Consider the following 21,167-nt stretch of genomic DNA (forward strand, 5'->3'; position numbering starts at 1 on the left):
GCACCAGTAGTCGCTTGCATTCGAGGAGTTGAGCTGTCTGGCGGTGAGAACGGAATTGGCTTTGGTCAAATGAGTGTCTTATACTTCTACATGTACATTAAATCTTTGTATTTATGATTGGTGTAAATAGCTGTCAATATTAAACCCATAAAAAGTAAAGCAGTGTTCATTTACTGAGTGAAAATAAATCAAGTGACAAGTCTTGTTCATTGTACGAATAAATGGCCCATGGGCAAGTTTTACTCTAGTGCTATACTGTAAGTTCCTTCACGAAGCGGGCCAGTTGGTACGGATATGCCGAGAGGAATATGCTTAGGTGGATGTGGCGACTCACGCATCGTCTTTGCTATGCCTTGAAGGCGGTTTGCCTTTCGGTCTTTCTGCCTTCGACTCGACATGGCGATGAATATTTCCTCCTCCAATGCATTAGGTTTTCAAACAATACTGAAAGAATAAGGTTACCAACAGCAGACTGGGCGGCGTCCTCCACATTTATCTGATCTTCTGGGAAGATTGAAGCTTATTGACAGTGGATTGCATGTTCCAGACTTATGATTCGCATACGCGTGGAAACCTACCCCGCCATTCAAGATAATCTAACCCAACTGTCATATGCTTCTTCTTTTGCCGCCCTTGCAATAAGAAATAACCTGGCCTGCCATTTACAAGCTATGTCGATTCATTGTGGCCACAGCTCGTACGCTCCTTTCTCTAGATATTTCTTCCTCACAGGCAGAAGCTCCATACCAACACAACAGCAGACTTGCTCTACATCATCTAACCTCCTTGTGCCACACCGCCTGGACTTTTCAATATGGCGCAACTAGTTGACCTCCCAAAGGAAATTATTATCATCATCTGCTCTGTCCTTCGATCCGAGCGCTCTACCAGGCACGTGCTCCACACAAACACCACTGATGAAGAGATTGACCACGTCCTTCATCAGGTGCAGAAAGCTGTCATGAACCTCTCTCTAGTCAACAAGGAGTTTCGCGGGCTCTTGTTTAGAGAGTCCTACACGTCAGTCAGCATCGCTGGAAAGACAGCAGCGTCGAAAATGATATCGCTCTTGCGGCTCGTTCGATGGAACGACATCATCCGCAAATCCATCAGGGACTTTCACCTGCACATCGAAGAATTCGAGAACAGCCGCGAGACGGTGCAAGAAGCCGATATCATGTTTTTGGAGCAGACTGCTGCTTCGTTGGGCATCGCAATCAATACTCGTCTCTGCTTCCTCAACTTATATCCCAATGTCATGCGTGGGCGACCGTTCACAATTTATGAGGCTTGTAAGAAAGGATCAGTCCCATTCACCTTTATGGCCTCTATTCTGCTATTAATGCACCTGCAACGTATGGAAGAGCTCTTTCTGGAAGTTACAGAGCCTCATCTCCGCTTCATTAGCAACTTTTGCGGCCTGATAAAAGGCATTCGCTTCCCGGTCCTCCAGTCGCTTGCTCTCAGAGGCACCCGTCGTGGTGTAGGCCACGATCTGGACGAAAGCGAGCCTAGTGGGATATCACACGAAGTTCTGAAGAATTTATTTATCGCCGCTCCGAAACTTGACGACCTATTTCTTCAACGTTACCATCTCTTGGGCTTGTTGGATAAGCCCAGGAATACTCAGATCCGTTCTTTGGTTCTTCACGGCGTGTATGCCCGTTTTTCTGAACTGCCACCCACCATTGAGCCTTGCGAGATGATGGAAACGTTCATGTACATTAAGGCAATGCATGAGATTGAGGATGACTACCTGGAGATATACCCCGGCGATTTGTGCCGCGCCCTCACCAGTCGCAATCATGCGTCGTCCCTGCATACAGTTGTTTTGGACTTCCGCCCAAACGATAGACAGGATCCTTTCAGTAAGCGATTTTCCTCGTTCAAGGACTTTACACAGCTCAGGAGCCTGTGGATCAGCATGAACTCCCTCGATAAGGCGGCGCATGAAGACAGATACAACATGCCAATCAGAAACCTTCCTGCCTCTCTCGAGCGTTTTCATCTTGCCGGGATTAGTTGGGAGATTGCCGAAGACTTGTTATGGCTGGCGGATCAAATTGAATGGGGCAAATTTCCTCATCTGAGAGAGGTGTGTATTGATGGCGAGGGCTATGATATCACGAACCTTGTCAATCGGTTTAGGGAGTGTGGGATCCATGCCGACGGCAAGATTGACAATCCCATCACGTGGTAGAGTCAGACTGTCAGTACTTGGTTATCGCATGACTAGTAGGATAGAGGTACTTCAACTGATGACATTTCTTTGTGATCAAAGTCTTCTTTGACCCAAAGCATGAGCCTTTCTTGCGTACAGCAGCTATGCCAGTTGGGTTGATGCAGGAGATCATCCACTTTCTTCTGCGTGTCTGAGTGCCCTTATTGAGCTTGTGTATACAAAGCACCAACTGGAAAAGCTGAGGCATGCCGATTTGTTTCGTCGGTTCCTTGGTTAGGCCTCTTTCTCGGCGACGACCATGGAAGTTACTAACGTTAGGTAGTGAACAGATTCGGTTCGTCATCACACGTCTTGTTCGTTGGCACCTGCATGAAAACTCTTCAGAAGGGTACCTAGAGATCGCCTGATCTTTCTGGGTCTGCGCAGCTCCATTTCCTGCCTTCTTGCTGCTGTCGTGGCTGCTGTCGTTGCTGCTGTCGTTGCTACGATCCGCTGTGGTTGTCTCCAATCGTCTCTATCGTTATTTCCATCGTCTTTTCTCCTCCCTGATCTCTGTTCTTCAAATCCCGCTGACACTCCTCGTTGCCTCATCAACACCCACGGATTTCGCCATGGATATCAAGGATGTCTCCGAGTCATCGGAGATGGCGTCCCAATTTCGAGCAATCCTCGACGATGCAGAGCGTTCCAACCGTCGGAATGGCGAGATTCCCCGCGACCATCTGCCTTCCTCCCTCTTGGTCGGCCAGTTCAACGCCGCGACAACTTCCAGAGGGCTTCCCGACGGGATGGAAAGAATGGTCACCACCCAAGTGCCTCCGCCGTACCCTCCCTGCACCCGTCCAGTCCGCACCCTTACGCTGCTGCCGATCTCAAAGATGAAGCTCCAGGAGCACCACCGCGGTCATCTCGTCATCGTCCGCACGCTTACGGTCACATGCAGACCCAGCGCAATCACGGTCATCGTAGAAGACGAAGAGGGTACCGCTGTCCTGCTTCAGTTGTACAATCAGCCGGAGGAGAGCCTCGTCAAGGCCGGCGACGTCTTGCCTCAAGGCAGCGTGTGCCTCATCAAGGAGCCTTTCTTCAAGGATACCCCGAGCGGCTCGTACAGTCTGCGAGTGGACCACGTTGGCGACATTGTCATTCTTTCCAGCAACGATGAGCGTGTCCCAGCGGTGTGGCGAGCGCCCAGAAGCATCGGCGGTGATTCTGAGCAGACTCGCTTGCAGGGCAACGCGGCGGTCGCCGAACAAGATTGGGGAACAGCTGAGCGCCTGTAAGTCTGACAATAACACTAGGTATCAAACAAGTTTGCACACCTAACATTTCGTAGGTACTCTGACGCAATCAGCTTCGCCACAACCATCCCAGAGCAGCAAGCAGCACTCCTGAACCGTTCTCTGGCAAACCTGCGCCTCGATCGCCCCGAAAAGGCGCTCGAAGATGCCCTCAGAGCTCGCGATGGCGGCGATCCGACCGAAAAGGGTCTCTTCCGTGAAGCAAAGGCTCATTATGCAATGGAGGAATTCAGCCTGGCCGAGAGCAAGCTTGTCGAAGTCCTTGACCTCAACGCCGACAACAAGGACGCCAAAACCGAGCTCAAGAAGACCCGTCATCGTCTTCACGAGATGCAAACCGGCGAGTACGCATGGAATCGGATGTACAAGCAGGCCAAAGCAACTCCACCTACTATCGACTGCGCGACGTACTTTTCGCCCGTCGAGGTGCGTGCCTCTCCGGGACGCGGTAATGGCCTCTTCATCACCAAGGCCGTCAAGGCTGGTGACCTGCTCCTCTGCGAGAAGGCCTTCGCCTACTGCTACGCCGACGAAGATGACCCCGCTAGTCGCAAGAATGTCAAGGTTTTGATGAACATGAGTACGAATCGATCGAGCATGGGCGGCCAGGCCAACCTCGTGTCCTCCGTTGTACAGAAGCTGCACCACAACCCATGTCTGATGCCGCGTTTCATAGACCTTCACCGAGGAGGTTACCGCGCCGTCAAGCCGGCTGAGGGAGAGGATCCCCCGGTTGACACGTGAGTGCATCTTTCTCTGCGTCACCTACGATCCTTTGGCTGACTCTCTCCCAGGTTCCTCGTAGAGAGAACCGTCAGCCTGAACTGCTTCGGCGCCCCGCGCACGATGCTTGCCAACCTCCCACAACCCGGCAAGAAAGTGGAAATCGGACACACTACCTGCGGCATCTGGACCATCGCCTCCCATATCAACCACTCTTGCTTGGAAAACTGCTGCCGCTCCTTCATCGGAGACGTCATGATCATCCGCGCGTCGCGGGATATGCCTGCTGGCACAGAGCTGGTCTTTTGCTACCAGTCAATCGACATCGGAGACGACTATAAGGCGACTCAAAAGCGATTCTCGAAATGGGGCTTCACCTGCGAGTGCGAGCTGTGCCTCAACAAGAAGATGACGCCAAATGCAGTCTTCATGAAGCGCCAGGCTATTCGGGAGGATATGATTCAGGCCCTCCGGGGTTGCAAGACGTCTCTAGCTCAGGAGCGGGAAGCCCTGAGACTTGTGCGAGAGCTTGACCAATGCTACCCGAGCCGTGAGGGAGCTCTGCGTTTGGGGTCCTGGGACGGCTATCTGTCCCTCGGCAAGTGCTCCCTGGCGCGCGGCAAGATGAGGGAGGCCCTGGCGCGCACGATCAAGGCGTTGGAGGCAACAGGCTTCATCTTCGAGAACACGTCAATGGAGGATATGCGCAAGGGATCGAAGCCAGCCATCAAGAGATGGGGCGAGCTCTCCAGCTGCACGGCTGGGGCTTTCACTTCAATGTCGCGCGCTTACGCAGTTCTCGCGCCGCAGCTGCAGAAGTGGGCGAAGGACCAAGCCCGCACGGCGCATGTCATCCACATAGGCGAGGGCGAGACAGTGGGCACCGTGCATGAGTATCATAACTAGAGTAGACTGAGGCTTAACTAGAAGGAGTAGGCTGAGGGAGGTATAGAGAAGTAGACTACCCTGGACTACCTATATTCCCTACAAAGTGACTAAGTAAGTTTGCTGTGTACTCGCTATCATCGTCGTCGTCGTTCGTCGTTGTCGTCGCTATCGTCGGTCTTCGTTATCGTCACCGCTATCGTCCGCCGTCATCCTACCACAAAGTTGCTGCCGCCCCCCACGCCGAGTCGAATGAGACGAGACCCACTGTTGCGACTCGATGAAGTCGATGAAGTCGATGAAGTCAATGAAGTCGATGAAGTTCCCAGGTCTTCGGGTGTTGTGGCTAGGGCACGTCGCCTGTTGCAGGCCGAGAGGGTTAGTGAGACATGAAGGAAGACGCACTGAGGAAAGTCGCAAAGAAAGTCGCGAATGGTCGATTCGTATGTTAGTATCAATTCGATGTTCCTCTCGTTAATTGGCCGTCCGCATCCCGAAGGCCCATCTCAAGAATCATACACGCCCCAACGCCATGGTCCCGACTTGTCCCAACAAGACTTCTATCCTCTCAACGTGCCATAATCCATAGCGGAAACCATGCCAACCATTGGTCCCTGTATCCATATGACATGGAACACTCCGCCCGTTCTTCTTCCTTCGACCTTGTCTAAACCTTTGGATAATTCGTCTCGTACGTAACCCCATAGTTCTTGAAATACCGAAACTCCTTAATGGACACGACCGACGTCTGGAAAGCGAGAACGCTGCAGTAACACACGTATCAGCAAACCTCATCAAAAGGATAGAACGGGAAGAAAGAAGGGAAGCCAGTCGCAAACTCACATCAAGACCGCGCAAAGCAGCGTCACAATCCAACTCAGCGCACAACTCGCCCCCGTGCAGAACGTCGTGTTCGCCGAGAACAACAGCCCGAACGCAACGAACCAGAACACAATCTCCATCGTGTTGAGGATCGCGTTGGCCTTAAGTGAGGCCCACTTCTTGAAGCGCTCCTTGTGCCCGGTGAGGAGCTGGTAGCCGATGATGATCAAGGATTTGATGCCCTGTTCGGTGGTCCAAGATCAGCGGCCATTCAGAGAAGTCTTGAGGCGGTGGGATGAAGGGGGGGCGAACCATGGTGAGGGCCATCATGTTGGCTCGCGTGGTGATGACGGGCATGGCCATGCGCGCGATGGTGAGGATGATGGCGGTGGTCATGATGACGAGCTGGAGGATGTGGACCTTGGTCTTGTGGCGAGGGTCGAAGAAGGGCTTGTCGAAGAATGTTCTAAGTTTGTCCATGATGGAATCTTCCTGCTGGAGTAGTGACTGCTCGATGATGTTGACGTTGTAGTGACGGGAGATGCTGTGCACGGCGGGCAGCTGCGACTGTGGTGAAGCGAAATGGTCTGAGTAACTTGGATCCTGAAATATCCAAATCTCACAACAAATCCAGGCGGGATGGTAGGTATTTTATCAAACCCCCGCCAAGCCCTCCCATTTTCGTTGTTTATACGCATACGCATTCATCTCCAGTGACAGACCGTCTCCAAGGGCATATACGGAGTACACGTATAGCGAGGCCATCTGTACGCGTATAGAAAATCGTAGCTGGACCCTGCGCTGTCCCTCCACACTGAAAAAGACCCTCACTCCACCGTGCCGCCACGCCTATCTGCTCGGAGAATTTCCCATAGGCTGTGCTTTTGTTAGCCTATTTCACAGTTAGCCGCATGGTGCATCGCCCCTTTGAGTTTGAAGAGGCTTAGATCTCGTCCGTGTGGCATGCATGAACCCGACAGCTTGGCTCTGGGCGGATTGGGTAACCCGTCTCCATACGTTAACATTTAGATGGCATTTTTCTGCGTCCGAAACGGCTTGGGATAAGGGGCTAAATAACAAAATCTATACGCGTTTTTCTTACTGCAACCAAAACGTTCAACTCCAATCCACCACGCAACCTCAGTCAACCTTCCCCTCCCTCCTCTCCCGCTCAACCTTCTTCTTATACTCAACCCAATCATCACTCCTCGGAAACGGCACACCCTCCGGCACACCCTCCGGCACATCGACCCCCAGAAACTCACAAAGCGGCCCCCACCCGTCCCCCGGACAAAACTCCAAAAACCGCCTCCCGCCCTCCCCCAACGCCCTCACCTCCGCGTGGTGCCGCTCCCAATACCCCCTCCCGTTCTCTCAAAGTCGTCCCCCCAGCAGGCCGAGTGGTACGCCGCCGCCAACCCCTCCATGGGACTCCTCTTCTCCCGGTCGCGGTTGACGAACCCGTGGATCAGCGTGTCGCGCATCGACGCCGCCCAGGACTCCAACGAGCGCGTGGAGAGGATGATGGGGCAGGCGGGGTACGCGGCCTCCAGTGCCGTGGGGAAGAGCGCGGGCGGGAAGTCGGAGACGGCTTCGTAGGGCGCGAGGATGATGTCCCACTGCTCGCGGGTCCAGGGGGTGGTGGTGATCTTCTTCTGCTCCGTCGGGGAGAAAGCCGGGATGTGGTCCTCGATGGCGCGGATCCAGAACTCCTGGTGGTAGTCGACCCCGACTTCGCGCATGTGGTAGACGGGGCTGATGCCGAGCTGGATCAGCGCGTCGGCGAGAGCTGCGGCGAGACCTGTCAGTATGTGTTGTCATGGCATGAAAAGAGGAGGGAATAGCCATTGGATAGCCTACATTGGGTTCCTGTCCTAGGAAGCCCGAGAATCAGGACTTTCATCTTGGGTCACGGTGTGGGCTCAGATGACGGGCTGCTTTCTTCAAAGGAATTTGCTTGCTGGTGTTGGCACATGTAGTACGAAGAAGGCTCATCGCCGCGACGTCGAATCCTATTTAAAGACTTCTGGAATTGGGTTCGTGACGCATTAGATGAACCTTGAAGTGATCTGGCAGTGGTTATCGGCAGCCCGGCGTTTGCCCCAACCCCCGGTTTGACCCGCTGTGGAGGTCAGGTGAGTTGCCGGGATAGGAAGGCGGGACGGGGAGGGACCGGGTCGGAAGCCTTGAAGGATGTTGAAGGATTCGGCCCCTCTCCGCGGGGTATGCCGGGCGTCAAATGCATTAGTACGCACCAAAAAGAACATTTCCCAGTAACACGGTGGTGGTTCACGCTCTAGATCAACAACAACGGGAAGACTTCTAGCCGATATCACTCTGCAATGGTCACGCGTCTGGAGAAGGCTAAGGGTGGTGAGAGCTGATCAAACTCAGCTCGCTTTATTGCCGCTCATGGCTGGAGTTTTCACTCTACAGCCGACTGATGCAAGGTATTTCTGTTTAAATGAGTGTTGAAAGAATCGAAAATGAAACCCTAAGCCGTGAAGCCTGTCAGGCTGATGTTGAATAGCCCCAAATTCTGATTTCCATGCACCGGAGTTATGTCCGGCTCGAATCCCACAAGTCGCACTGACACCAAGGCGCCGTTTTGTTGAACCACTTCATCGTTTCCTCCCGTTCGCTTTGCAGCGAATTCGTTGTCATTCTAGGATGGCAGACTAGACCTGATCGACAGGAACGCGAGGGTTCATGCCGAGACCGAGATGGCGCTTCACGGCCTTCCAGCACTCAATAAGAGCGATGTACACGACCAGGCAAGCGGCAACAATACCCCACTCCCAAGTGATCATGTCATGCTTGAAAACAGCACGGTTGACCACAGGCAAGTAGATGACGGGGAAAGTCAATACGAAACCACCAGCGACAGCCCAGAAGAGGAAACGGTTCTTGTAGACAGTCTTGAAAACAGCAAACGGACCGGTCCACAACTCGGGGTTCATGTTGAACAAGCTGCGCTGGAAGTGCTTGACTTCCCAAGAGGTAACCAGGAGCAGGAAGCTCAGGGTGGCATAGACGGTGGAGCGAGCTCTGAAGACAACACCGCAGGTGTCGTTGTAACCGTCGTTGCACATGCTTCCGAGGTCTCCGCCACCAGGGCCGTAAGCAACGGAGGTGAAAGCGGCGAGACATAAGGAGCCCATGTAGAAACCGTAGATCATCTTGTCGCGGATCAGATCCCAGGTGAAAACACCAATGCCGAGGTCGTGGGGTGCGCGCAAAAGAATGTCCGGTTGAGCCTCCTCCAAACCCAGACCAATGGCCAGGAACGAGGAAGTAATGAGGTTGACCCACAGAATCTCCAAGGGGGAGAGGGGGAAGATGGAAGTTCCACTGCGGTCCTTGAAAGAAAGTCCAATCAAGAGAAGGATGACCTGGGCAATGTTGGAAATCAGGAGATGGAGCAGGAACTGATCTACGTGTTAGTCTGAGCTCACAAAACGGGAAGGAAATCAACTACCTTCTGGATATTGTCAAACAAGCGACGACCCTCCTTGATAGCAGTGACGATAGATGAGAAGTTGTCATCAGTGAGAACCATATCTGCTGCCTCCTTGGAGACGTCACTGCCTCTCTTGCCCATCGCAATACCAACATCCGCCTTCTTGAGAGCGGGGGAGTCGTTCACACCGTCACCAGTCATGATACAGTAAGCCTTGCGACGATGCATCGCCTCGAGCATTCTGACCTTGGTCAGTGGGCTGCAGCGGGCGACGACGAGGGGAAGAGCGGGAAGAGCATCGACCTCCTCATTGCTGAGGGCGTCGAATTGACCAGCCGCCATAACAGCTGTCGGCTGCTCCCCTCCGGTGAGAATGCCGACTTCGTGGGCAATGGCAGTTGCAGTCTTAATGTGATCTCCAGTGACCATATGCACAGAGATGCCTGCAGTTTTGCAAAGCTTCACAGCGCCAAGAGTCTCGACACGGGGAGGATCGTACAAGCCGGCAAGACCTAGGAAGCGAAGCTTGCACTCAGCCTCGTTTCTTTCGCTCGCATTGTCGTCGCTGTCGAGGAACCTGTGAGCGACGCAGAGGACTCTGAGACCTTCGGAGGCAAGCTCGTCGGCCTTGGCGGCGATCTTGGCCTTGACAGCTTCCGGCTCAGCCAGGCGCTGCAGCATAACCTCAACGGCACCCTTGGTGAATACTTGGCGAGGGGCCGAGGGGAATTCGTAGACAACACTCATGAGCTTGCACGAGGAGTCGAAGGGAAACTCATAGAGCATCTTCGTCTTTTCAGACGAGACGAGGTCGTTCTTTCCCTTTCCGTAACGCATAGCGAAGACCTGGAGGGCGATCTCGGTGGGCTCGCCAATAGCGGACCATGAGACGGGCACCTCGGTGGCGGTGGTCATGGACTCAGTGTCGGTAGCCGTCTTGCCATCGGTAACGGAGGCATTGTTGCAGAGCGCAATAGCCTTGAGAAATGAGCCCATAGAAGAGGTCTGGATGGTGTCGTCGGTCTTCTCAACCGTCGGGGTCGACGCTCCACTAGAGGCCGAGCTCGATGCGGCGGAGCCGGGCCATCTAACCGTGCCGCTGGTCGGATCATAGGGGTCGGTAGTGCCCTCAATGATGGCAGTTGTGTCTTCGGCCAGCCAGATTTTCCTGGTAACCATGCGTCCCTGGGTAAGCGTGCCAGTCTTGTCGGAGCAGATGTTGGTCACACCTCCAACGGCTTCGAGAGAAGACAGCTTGCGGACAATAACGTTGCCAGACGCCATTGCCTTGGTACCAACAGCCATGGTGATGGTCAAAACTGCGATGAGGGACTCAGGAATAACGGCCACTCCGACGCAAATACCATAGATGAGGACCTGGTCATCAATGTCGAACTTGCTGACGGAGAAGACAATGATGGCAAGCAGAATGGCTAGGCCGAAAAGTAGAAGGGCAAACTTGCTCAGCTTGACCTGAAGGGGAGTGCCCTCAAGACCCAGGATGCTCTTCATGGCAGCCTTGAAGCGCATAACAGCGCGCTTGGGCAGAGAGGCGTTCTCGTCTCGCTTGCGGGTTGTGCGCAGCATCATGGCAATCTTTCCCACCTCGGTCTCCATGCCGGTAGTGGTGACGATGCCGCGAGCGCGTCCGCGAGTGACGGTAGTAGCAGAATAGACCATGTTGATGCGGTCGCCGAGAGGGATGTCCTCCTCCTCGAGGATGGCTTCAGGGTGCTTACTGATGGGTAGCGACTCGCCAGTCAGGAGGGCCTCATCGATAGAGAGGTTGATACCCTCGAGAAGACGGAGATCGGCTGGGACGACATCGCCAACAGCGATCATGACAAGATCGCCCTTGACGAGTGAATCTGCCTTGACAGTCTCCGCGATACCGTCGCGGACGACCTTACATGTCGGGGCGGACAGCGCGTACAGAGACTGAATTGTCTGCTCGGCATTGTAGTCCTGAATAAAGCTACGAGATTGTCAGCAGCGAGATTCGAATAATCGGCGAGTGTGAGACGTGAAGCTGGTGGAGATGAATGACACGGGCAGGGGCAGGGGATGCGCCACACCGCCAACACCCTTGTACACCCCTCTGGGCGAGTGGCCGGGAGGGGTGTCACCCAACCCACGGGCGGCGCAAGTGGTATTCTGTTCAACCAACCACACTATTCAGCCACTCCACCAAACAGGCAAGTCAAAGAAGTACCCGCGTGTGCAGCAGAAGCATCGGGAGAAGAGGACAGAAGAGAAGGCAGGCTATGCTAAGGTAGAAAGCAAAATGAGGGGGGCAAAGACTCACCCCACGACAATGTTCAGAAGAATGACGGCGGTGATAACGCCGCCTTCAATGTAATCTTGAATGGCAAAAGATAGGATCATGACGATCACGAGAACGAGGGTCAGACTGTTGGAAATCTGTCTCATGACAATCTCCCAAATGGAGAGGCCCTTGGCACCCTCGATGCGATTGGGCCCATCACGGTCGAGGCGGGCTTGCGCCTCAGCCTTGGAGAGGCCATTTTCAAGGTCGGTCTGCCAGAGAAATCCTATGTCCGAGGCAGGAGCGGCGTGGGCAGGCCGTTGAGGGACGGGGTTGGGTATGGGCGGGGGCCGCGGTATAGACGGTGGCTCGTCCTGCTCGGGGTTGACTTCCGCAGCAGCTGTGTGTTGTTCACCATGCCTGACGGCTTCGGGTTCTCCCATCGGATATCGGTAGGTTCAGCTAAAGAAGGCGCTCGAGATTCAAGGTTGTTGGTGCTTTTATGAAAGCCCGGCAGACGAAAGTCTTGTTGAAGAGTTGACGAGAGAATGGCAAGCGTAGAGCTTGGGTGATCGGGGTGGTGATAAGGAGAAGAAGAGAAAGGAAGGGTGGAACAAGAGCGGAGGGTGGTGTCAAGTTATACTTGAGGCCCGGGCGAGGGGACTTGTGCCAAGGGAGGGGAAGACGGGCCAGGTTCAAAGTAACAAGTGCTGAATAGCGTATGGATGGTGGTAGCTGGGAATGAAGATGGATGTATCCGTCAGGTCCCTTCCGTCGGGGTCTTGGTTCTTGGGTGTTTGGGGGGTGTGCGAGTACTGGAAACAGACAACGGCGGCCGGTCGGGGGAGGTAAATGGAGACGAGCGAACGGGACTGGCTGGGGCGCCAGGATTGGTAGTGAACGTAGGGCCGAAGAAGTGAAGACCGAAAGGCAGTGGAAGGTATCCGTCGGTCGATTGAGTATGGTGCGTATGCGGGCGTGGACGTGTGTCTGTCTCTCTCTCTGTACGGCTACCGCCCCGTGCCGGTCTGGCAGCGCAACTGTTAGTGAATGAGCCAAGGGAAGTGGTGGGAGGGATGGGCGGCGTGGGATGATGGCATGTAAGGTACCTGTTCCATGGAAGACAGGGAAGACACGTCTAACGTAGCGACGACGACGAATAACGAACGAACGAACCTGTGGTGGACAGCTTGGCGATTGGCAGGGGTTCTGGTTGGATGCTTGTTGATGTGCTTGGGAAGAGGCACGGATTGCGTTGGATGAATCCGATGTAGAGTAGCAGGGCCTCGTGGACGGCAAGATGAGGCGAGGAAAGTCAACCTTGGGGGAGAAAAAAAAAAAAAAAAAGGCAGATGCTGGGCTGGGTGAGGAATCGCACCTTGCCCTGCTTGTGGCTGGTGGCGGCTGCAAGATGAACTTGGGAAGGGACACTACCGACGCAATGGCAAGAATGAACAAACGGCGCAGGTGCCTTTCGGGTTGGTGGTCGCTTCCTTCTTTCCAATTGCTGGAAGTACTGCCTTCCAAGCGTTGTAGGAAAGCGCAACAGCGAGACTGCCAAATCCAACAGGGAAGCGGCGATGGAAGGAAGACACCAGCAACAACACTACACTACACTACACGTAACTGCCTTCCAGTCGGCTTGGTGGCAGGTGTTTCGCCTGGTGCCACAGGGCATCATCAGCTGGGGGAAACAGGCACTAACACCGAGCGGGAGCGCAAAGTGGAAAGGGTGAGATGTTGCCAAGAACATGCGCCCTCCAGTCATCGTCGTCTGCGCCCTGTTTCCCTGCTTTCCCCAGCGGTCTCGTGGACAGCGGAACAGTGGAAACAGCGCAGTCCAGCCCCTGCAGTGCAGTCGAATGGCGAGAAACGCAGTGACGCATCGCCGTCACAGCCCCTACAAGCACCAAACCAGTGGCCAAATGCCTTCGCACTGGTCTCAGTCTCGTCGTCTTGTCTTTTCCTGGCGTGCCCGCTGTGCTATCCGCTGCTGTCGTGTCCCGGGGAGCATCGATCGGTCGCTGTCCACTCGTGGGGAGGCCGGGTGTGGAGCTCACAGCGGCGCCGCCAAGGAGCACCGATGTCCGCCGAGAGCGGGCTGGTCGTCGTCATCAGGGAAGGAGGAAACCGGCCGCCCAATCACGAGGGGCGGAACCGCTAGGGGGACGGACGGCGCTTGGCCTGCTGATAGGGGCGACAAGAGTGGCAGTGCACGCACTTCGTCCAAACGCAGCTGTCAACGACAGGCACAAGCAGTAAAAAGATACGGACGATAGAAGAGGCGAGGGGAGACCAGACGGGATACTCAGGATATCTACTACGGAATACACAAAGAGATACCTGGCTCCTGATTGCTGCTACTGCTATCTACATTCCTAAGTACAACTAATACATCAAACCCTACTTGGGTAGGTGCCTCAGGCGAGGTGAAGCTCCATCTAATTCACTGCGTTTTCTAGCAGCGGCTCTTGGCGAGAAACACTAGCGCCGTTAGCCCCACCACCTTTACCTTCCATTCCAGAAGAGAAGCAAGAAGGAACCACTGAGGGAAGGCAAGAGCACCACAGCACCACCACAGCACCTGCCTCCCCTGCACCCACCGACTGACTGCTCCTGCTGCAATTGCAACAGTACTCGCTCACTGTGAAAGAAGTGCTCCCGCTTATCTGCGGATATTCCTTCCTCTATCCGATGCAAGTATCCCTTCATATTGAAATCCTACCAAGGCTACATCACATCAGATGACACTCTTTCCCCCACTGCAACTGTTCAGATAAGTCGGGCTTTCCATGCGGCCCCTGCAAAGCCAATTCACACTCACCTCAGGCACGCCAAACCGAACTGCTGCGCCAAGCTCCTCGTCCCCTCACCTTCGCTCGCCGTCTCCTCTGACAGACAACGCCTGGACTGGACGACATCATACCAAGAAATTCGATGCCTTGATTTCTATTTCCGTTTGGGCACTCACTCGTGCCCCTGCAACTTCTCTACTCCGTGTCGAAATCCGCGAGCACCTGGCCATGCTATCATTGCACGACTCCAGCACCCAAGCATCGGTGGGAATCTGCTTTTCTCTTTCCAGCCATCAAAAACGCGAAATACTAAGCTTGTCTAAAAGCTCTCGCGAACCAAGATGGAAAACGTTTGGCGCCTGGTGGAGGGAGGAGCCCTGTTCATCAGTCCATCGCCGTGATGTGGAAGGATTCTGACTTCCCTCCGTCGACGTCGGCAGCCAATCGCGCAATCCTGCATCCACATGCTCGCCAACCAGGAATGGTAGGTGAGCACGGCGCAACCCCGACATCCCAGCCGCTCCTACACCGGTCACAGGTCTGATGGATTGCTGACCTTCATCGCGCTTCCAGCCCATCCGCTTGGCTTCGCTTGAGCCTTCGTCTTCTCGTACATTCCGCCCGCTTGAAGCACGCACCTGGCAACCTGCATCTCTCTGGCATTCGCAGTCCATGGCAACTTGCATTCTCCCGCAACCCAGGACTTTCTGTTCCACCATTCGGCTATCTGCGCGTATCTCTTCCTAGAGGTGAAATATCAAACAGAACGGGTCGCATATCAACGTATCAGTCCTGCAGCATTTGGCACATGACCGCTGTTCCGGCGATATAACCTGTTATCATCGAATCGTCATGCATACTTTGAGCCAAGAAGCTCATATGTGGTGGGCTCCGACAAGCATCTTGCCCATTCTTGCTTTTCCGTTTGCTACTTTACCGCCCACTTTGGTCACGAACGAGGTGCTGAAACTATCGGGAAGTCCCAGTGGCCTGAGGAAGCAATTCCAGCGGACACCGATTTGTTGGTCACGCACCAGTTGATACTACAGGACGCAACTTTGCAGGCTCAGCGAGATATCCCAAACGACACCAACCGGGGCTTTCCTGCAATAGTTGCTGCACCAGATCCATGCTCTCGCGTCGACTTGCCTTGTTACATCTCAACAAACTAACACCCACATCAACATCGTCGAGATAATTACAGAAGATCCAACCTTCTTCGAGCAGACATTAAATGCTGTCCGGCGACTTGAGCACTGCATGACAGGCTCGTGCGGCAAGCCGGACAAAAACATGCCTCGCCATACCAGAGGTCGTTGACAACGAGAAGAACCGAGATGCGAAAGCACGTTTGGGAGATGGCTGGCAAACAGCCACGTATTCAGACGCCCAATCCGCACGTGCTGCAACCCCATTTGGCATTTGCTAAGCTTAATCCCCCCATAGTTTTGCGCCAATCCGGTCCCATCCCGGAGCTTAGATCTGTCTGCCGCGAGATGACAGGTGTGGGGGTCCTCCATGTTGCCAACCTTTTGCCAATCCTCGCTAAAGTATCGCCCAGCTGCTGGGAATGGGAACATGAAAAGACGTCGAAAGAAAATTATCAATAAAATACAGGACATGAACCATGGGCCCATTGCATGCCGGGGCCGGGTGAGGAGAATGGATCTCGGTCACGAAACGCGGGGAGAATAATCCACTCGACACCAACAACTCGGCCTCCCTTGCCGGAACGTGACGGGCGCATCGGGTGTTCTCCACGCATATCACGGTCTCGGAGGTCAGAAGACGAAATCTGGATGCCGAACGCTCCCCATCCCTTCAATGATAATCGCCGCCGTCCAGCACTGCCCTGCGGGGTCATTGCTCGGCGCTCACCAAATGTCTGGGCATCATCAGTTCCCTGCGCCCAACATTTACTGTCGGGAGATATCGTAACGAGAACTGCTGGACAGCATGAGGAACGACTGTCGTTGAGATTGACGACATTGAGCGGGAGCCTCAACGTTTGATTGAGGAGCGGGATTTGCAGCCAGCGGCGGCATCGGGTGGGTTCCGCGGCTTCGGAGCGAGTAGAGAAACATGGAGCGCCAGACCAGGCATGGCAAGTCTTGCTTAAGCATAACCATAAGCGCTGTTGGCGGCATGTTGTGCCGTAGGGGAGGGGAAGACGGGAGCTTATGGCCCTGAGAGGTGGTGCACCCCAGACACATAGGCCCCGGCCTCCCTTCGCTGGCTGCGCTGGTTTCAGGGCTCCCGGACACACAACATGTCGCCTGGTTCAGCCTTTCAAGCCCCTGTGGGTGCGCCATCTGCGAATGCGGGGGAGGGACCAACGGGCGGGTAAGGCAAATGAATTCTACCTACGGATACCTCAAGGTGCCTGAGGTGGTTCGGTAGACGGGAAAGACCTCTGCCTCCGCGACATTGCCAGCTGGTGCGGGACGTTGTCTTGAGGAAGCACCACGAACGCCATGGTCCGAATACCATTGGTAAACCGAGGGGGCGTCTCGTCCGAACACTTCGACAATGTAGCTATGGCGCTTGCCAGGCTACCAGGGAAAAATTCGCCTTCTGATCATCATTCCCGCCTTAATGGATTTTCACCTGGTAACAATCAGATGGACAACAGACGTTTCCCAGCCCGCGTCAATGTAGGTATGCAGTACAGGTTGGATATCCGTTGTCGACACTCCCCTTCGTCGCTAACATAACGCAGCCAAGATCAGTCTATGGCACGGCCAAGGCTGAAGTGGTTCATAATTACAACTTGAATCCTCTACTTTCCGGAATACAGCCCACACGCTGCTTAAATATACACTCCGATACCCATGTGTATGTTACATTTGCTCCGGCAAGATGAGTCCATCGGGTGGCCAGCGTCCTCGCCCGTCATGGCCGCCGCGAAGGCTATGCCAGAGAGGTGAGAGCACCCCTCGGAGTGCCGAACCTACTCGCATCGGACGCCGGCGCCTACGCGGTATAATCCCATGAGCAGCTGGATGTCCAAGTATGCGTCTCCGCTTCTCATCGGAACCCGTGGCCTCAAGTCCTTGTCCAAGGAGTCTCGAGAATACTTCGACGCCATTTTGAAGGTCGGCCAAGTTGAGCAGCCAAGCTCGACGTCCCCTGTTTTGAGAAAGAAACGAATCATCGGCGTTCATTACTACTTTTATCGCCAAATATGAGGGACCTAGCTGGATGCTTGTGGTCACAAATGCTATGGTATCAAAGAGTCCAACGCCAGCAGGCCCATGAGCTCATCATCGCTGTCATCCCCATCTTCCTGGAATGCTTCCATCTTCTGGTCGTCATTATGAACGGCACGCACTCTTTCAAAAGGTATCTGGCACCTGATTTCGTCTTCACTAAACCAGGTACCATGCAATCCGTATGGCACACGCTGTGGTAGCTTTATTCTTGCAACCACACTCTTCATTTCCTTAGCGTCGATTATCCAAAGCTCGCTCGCGGCGTTAGGGCGACAGACCCCCTTGCTGTCAAGTTGTGATTCGTCAAAGACGTAAGTCAACAACCACCCGTCATCCTCCGTCTGCGGCTGCGATCGAGCCACAAAGCGTGGCTCCTGGGCATACCAGCCCTCGGGCATCTTGAACAGCTTGATTGGGTCTTTCGGGTCCTTACTCTCCAGAACCTGAGTCACATTGCGTGTGTCAACACAGCCTTTGACTGGTTGTGGGGGGTTCGCAATTCCTCGGTTGATCAGCGTACGGACGTCGACCTTGGCCAAATGGTCAATCTTGGCCGCTTTGCCAAGCGCGACGGTGTAGGAGGCCTCTCCGGTCGAGCAACCGTAAACGTAACGAGCCTCTTGCATCGAGTACTCCGGTGATACAGTGGGAAACTCGAGTGAGATGGCCGACAAAGCCCATTGATGTCGGATGTTGAACTGGACGCCGGGGATGCCTGACAGGGGGAAGTTGTAGTAGTAGAGCCGACACTGCTCTTCCTCTGCATACTCAGGCGGGACCGGCTTCACTTCTGGTGTAGGGAGATTGCCTGCGCTGAAGACTAACGATGCGGATGTGAGCCGGCAAGCAATCAAGTTGACTGACGTTGTCGGCCCATTGAGATCAGTTGGTGCCGATACCGAGTCCCAGCAATTCGCAGTGTGGAAGATAGTGCATGGGTTGGTCTCAAACCATTGGACCGCGTCAGGTCGATGCCGGGGGAAGATTCCAAACCGCGACTTGCCTGCGGAATCGTATGACAAGCTGGCGACACCACGGATCAGGTTCATCGGGTCGAGTGAAAGCGGGAGGTCCATGATGACGGTGTGCCGCCGGGACACACCAAAGTCGTGCATCATCTTCGGCGACTCAACTCCGGGAACTGCCACATCGAACATGGCCTGGCTTGTTGCTAGTTTCGACGATGTCGGAGGAACGACAGAGTACCGCACAAAGGGCTTGATGAAGGTTGAGTGGAAGGTAATGAGCTCCTTTGTGACTGGATCAACGCGCGGGTGGGCGGTAGTCCATTCCTTCATGAAGGACGTGACACCGGTTCCACCAAAACCGCTTTCGCTGGTACTCCTCGGCTCGTTTTCAGCAACTCGTCCATTGAACCAGCCGATGGTCTCGAGGCTCGGCAGAGCAAATCTCAGAGGCGGCCCGCTTTCGCATGTTGCCAGCGCGCGACCGTTGTGGAAAAGCACACTGGTATTCGCGACGCTAATCTTCTTGATCGATCGCCCAGTCCCAGGAAGTCGTGACAGGAGTACCAGGAATATGGTGCGAAAAACCTCAAAAATGATGCGGAACATGCTGAGGGCTGGGTTTACAAGCGTCGCAATGCTGGGCAGGACGGGCCGACGTAGAGACTTGCTCTCTTTGGCGTAACAGTAGACGTCCGTCAACAAGTACTGGTTCACGAACTCGGGCTGGATTTGGGTCTGCTTCTCGCCCACGCGCCGAAAGAGGACCCCGCTGAGCATGCCGTCGCCATCAAACCAATGCGCAGCTCGAGTTGGGTCGTCATTAGTGAGGGGGTTACCGCCATTGCGAACATACTGGCCTCCTGCGAGGTCAACTGGTATCGTGCCCTCATACGAGCATGCTGTCAACGGAAGACATGACTGGATTGGGGCAAAGTTGCCTGAGAGATAGCTGTCGCGCGTGTCAGCACCGCCTTTTCTTCGACCAAAGGGAATCCATTGTACTCACGGATGATGCTTATCATCTTCATGAAGAGCATCGTTCGCCATCTTCAGCGCCGCTCAATGTCTGGGTGGAAGACTGATGTCTCAGTCTCACAACGGCTCTCAGAAGCTTGGCGACCAGGCACGCAAGAAAGCCACTATGGGAAAGAAAAGACAGGACCAACGTCCGGTATGTCTAGTTAATCCTTTCAACAGATGACAGGTCAAAACCAAGACGGCCCGTCGAAGTCCACGCTCACGGTGGGTAGTATCGCACTGTTCTGAAGACGGTCAGAATGATTTCACATTCCCAACCCCACGATTCACGACTAGTCGATTATGTGCCGAAGTTGCGGTGCCAAAACACCTGACTACTACCATCAACCGACCAGAGCTTTGAGCTAGATGACGACATGGGACGAAGAAGCTCGGGGGTTCGGGGGTGCTCAGGTCTTAGTGCCCAAAGCTCCTGTCACGTAGCTCGCTCGCGCCCTGCCTTGCCAACTCAGATTATCAGTCCAAACAAAAGCGGGGGAAGAACAACTCAAAGAAACCGGTCCCCGCTTCTGAGATTCCTGATGCGGTGCCATCAAGAAGTCGATGGCTAATGAGAATGGCCAATCTTTGAGTTGCCAAGAGAGCCTGGTCAGGGGTGCAAGGCAAGCTTTCGCAGAGCGTCAAACGCCTGGGGAAGATTTGTGTCTAGCCCGAACTGCATGGTCATCAGACCCATTTCTGATACATGGGTGTCGGGAGAGAAAGAGAATGAGAATCAGAATCGTGGGTGTGAGACCAGATCGGGAGGCTGGCTTGGCGATCGGCGCGGGCTGCAGGTCAAAAAAGCAGCCAAGGAGGAGCTAAAAGCTTCTTCATCGCTTCCCATGAGGGACGAATCGCCGTTGGAGGCGTTGTTTCGAGCTCCAGAGTCTAGGTTCTACCTCGAGGGGGGACCGGCGTTCGTTCTCGCGTGCAGAAATGCAAGAAAATATGCGGCCAGTGACATGACAACTTGGCGAAAAGTGCGTTTGCCGGCGCTAGCTCCGGGCATTGTGGGACCCGGGAATACCGCTCGGCAGCATCCGGTGCAGAGCCCGGACAAAGTGGTGACTTCATCGACACGAAGTCTTTATCCGCGGTGCAGACGCTATGTGCTGTTACCCAATTCTGGCAACCGAGTGGACGAATTACCTAGCGGTGACTCGTCGCAAAGTGCAGCTCCTTCATCACCAGGTCGCTGCCCTTGTTCTCTCTCGTGTCAGTGGGAATGGGCCTAGAATGCTGAACCTCGTCATAGACTGATCACGTCGGAAATACGGCTCGCAACTCGGCTAGCTCCTTTTTCAGTAGCGGAACACGCAACAACATCCCTTTTGGCGCGTTGCAATATCATTCGCAACGCAGGGAAACTTCGTGCCCAAAAAGCAAACATGGCTGGGCAAGCTTTCAGTCGATTGCCGTAGCGCCCGTCGTAGTGGCAGCCCCGCGTCTTGTCTCTGTCGTAGGTGCGTTTCCACGGGCGGAGGCTACCATCCTGTCTGCCAGCTGATGGTGTCCTCCTTTGGGGAAACAAAA

At 54.4% G+C, this 21,167-nt stretch overlaps 5 protein-coding genes across 5 annotated transcripts; 1 reads left to right on the forward strand and 4 right to left on the reverse strand.

Moving 5' to 3' along the window:
* Positions 1–2,793: 2,793 nt before the first annotated feature.
* COL26b_005311 (uncharacterized protein) lies at positions 2,794–5,112 on the forward strand (the record flags this gene model as incomplete). Its single annotated transcript, XM_053178163.1, has 3 exons — positions 2,794–3,461; positions 3,519–4,223; positions 4,278–5,112. The coding sequence occupies 3 exons, from the start codon at positions 2,794–2,796 to the stop codon at positions 5,110–5,112; spliced, it is 2,208 nt and encodes a 735-aa protein (XP_053037938.1).
* A 646-nt stretch (positions 5,113–5,758) lies between these two features.
* COL26b_005312 (uncharacterized protein) lies at positions 5,759–6,678 on the reverse strand (the record flags this gene model as incomplete). The annotated part of the gene is made up of 4 exons (XM_053178164.1): positions 5,759–5,855; positions 5,935–6,155; positions 6,226–6,474; positions 6,574–6,678. 4 exons carry the CDS (start codon positions 6,676–6,678, stop codon positions 5,759–5,761), a joined length of 672 nt encoding a protein of 223 aa, XP_053037939.1.
* A 566-nt stretch (positions 6,679–7,244) lies between these two features.
* On the reverse strand, positions 7,245–7,816 carry COL26b_005313 (uncharacterized protein; the record flags this gene model as incomplete). Its single annotated transcript, XM_053178165.1, has 2 exons — positions 7,245–7,714; positions 7,774–7,816. The coding sequence occupies 2 exons, from the start codon at positions 7,814–7,816 to the stop codon at positions 7,245–7,247; spliced, it is 513 nt and encodes a 170-aa protein (XP_053037940.1).
* Positions 7,817–8,591: 775 nt separating this feature from the next.
* Positions 8,592–12,082, reverse strand: COL26b_005314 (uncharacterized protein; the record flags this gene model as incomplete). Its single annotated transcript, XM_053178166.1, has 3 exons — positions 8,592–9,341; positions 9,392–11,348; positions 11,679–12,082. 3 exons carry the CDS (start codon positions 12,080–12,082, stop codon positions 8,592–8,594), a joined length of 3,111 nt encoding a protein of 1,036 aa, XP_053037941.1.
* Positions 12,083–17,654: 5,572 nt separating this feature from the next.
* Positions 17,655–19,661, reverse strand: COL26b_005315 (uncharacterized protein; the record flags this gene model as incomplete). Its single annotated transcript, XM_053178167.1, has 2 exons — positions 17,655–19,563; positions 19,621–19,661. The coding sequence occupies 2 exons, from the start codon at positions 19,659–19,661 to the stop codon at positions 17,655–17,657; spliced, it is 1,950 nt and encodes a 649-aa protein (XP_053037942.1).
* Between the last annotated feature and the right edge of the window lie 1,506 nt (positions 19,662–21,167).

The sequence above is a fragment of the Colletotrichum chrysophilum genome (assembly GCF_026319265.1).
Source record: "Colletotrichum chrysophilum strain AFK26 chromosome Unknown scaffold_35, whole genome shotgun sequence".
NCBI lineage: Eukaryota > Fungi > Ascomycota > Sordariomycetes > Glomerellales > Glomerellaceae > Colletotrichum > Colletotrichum chrysophilum.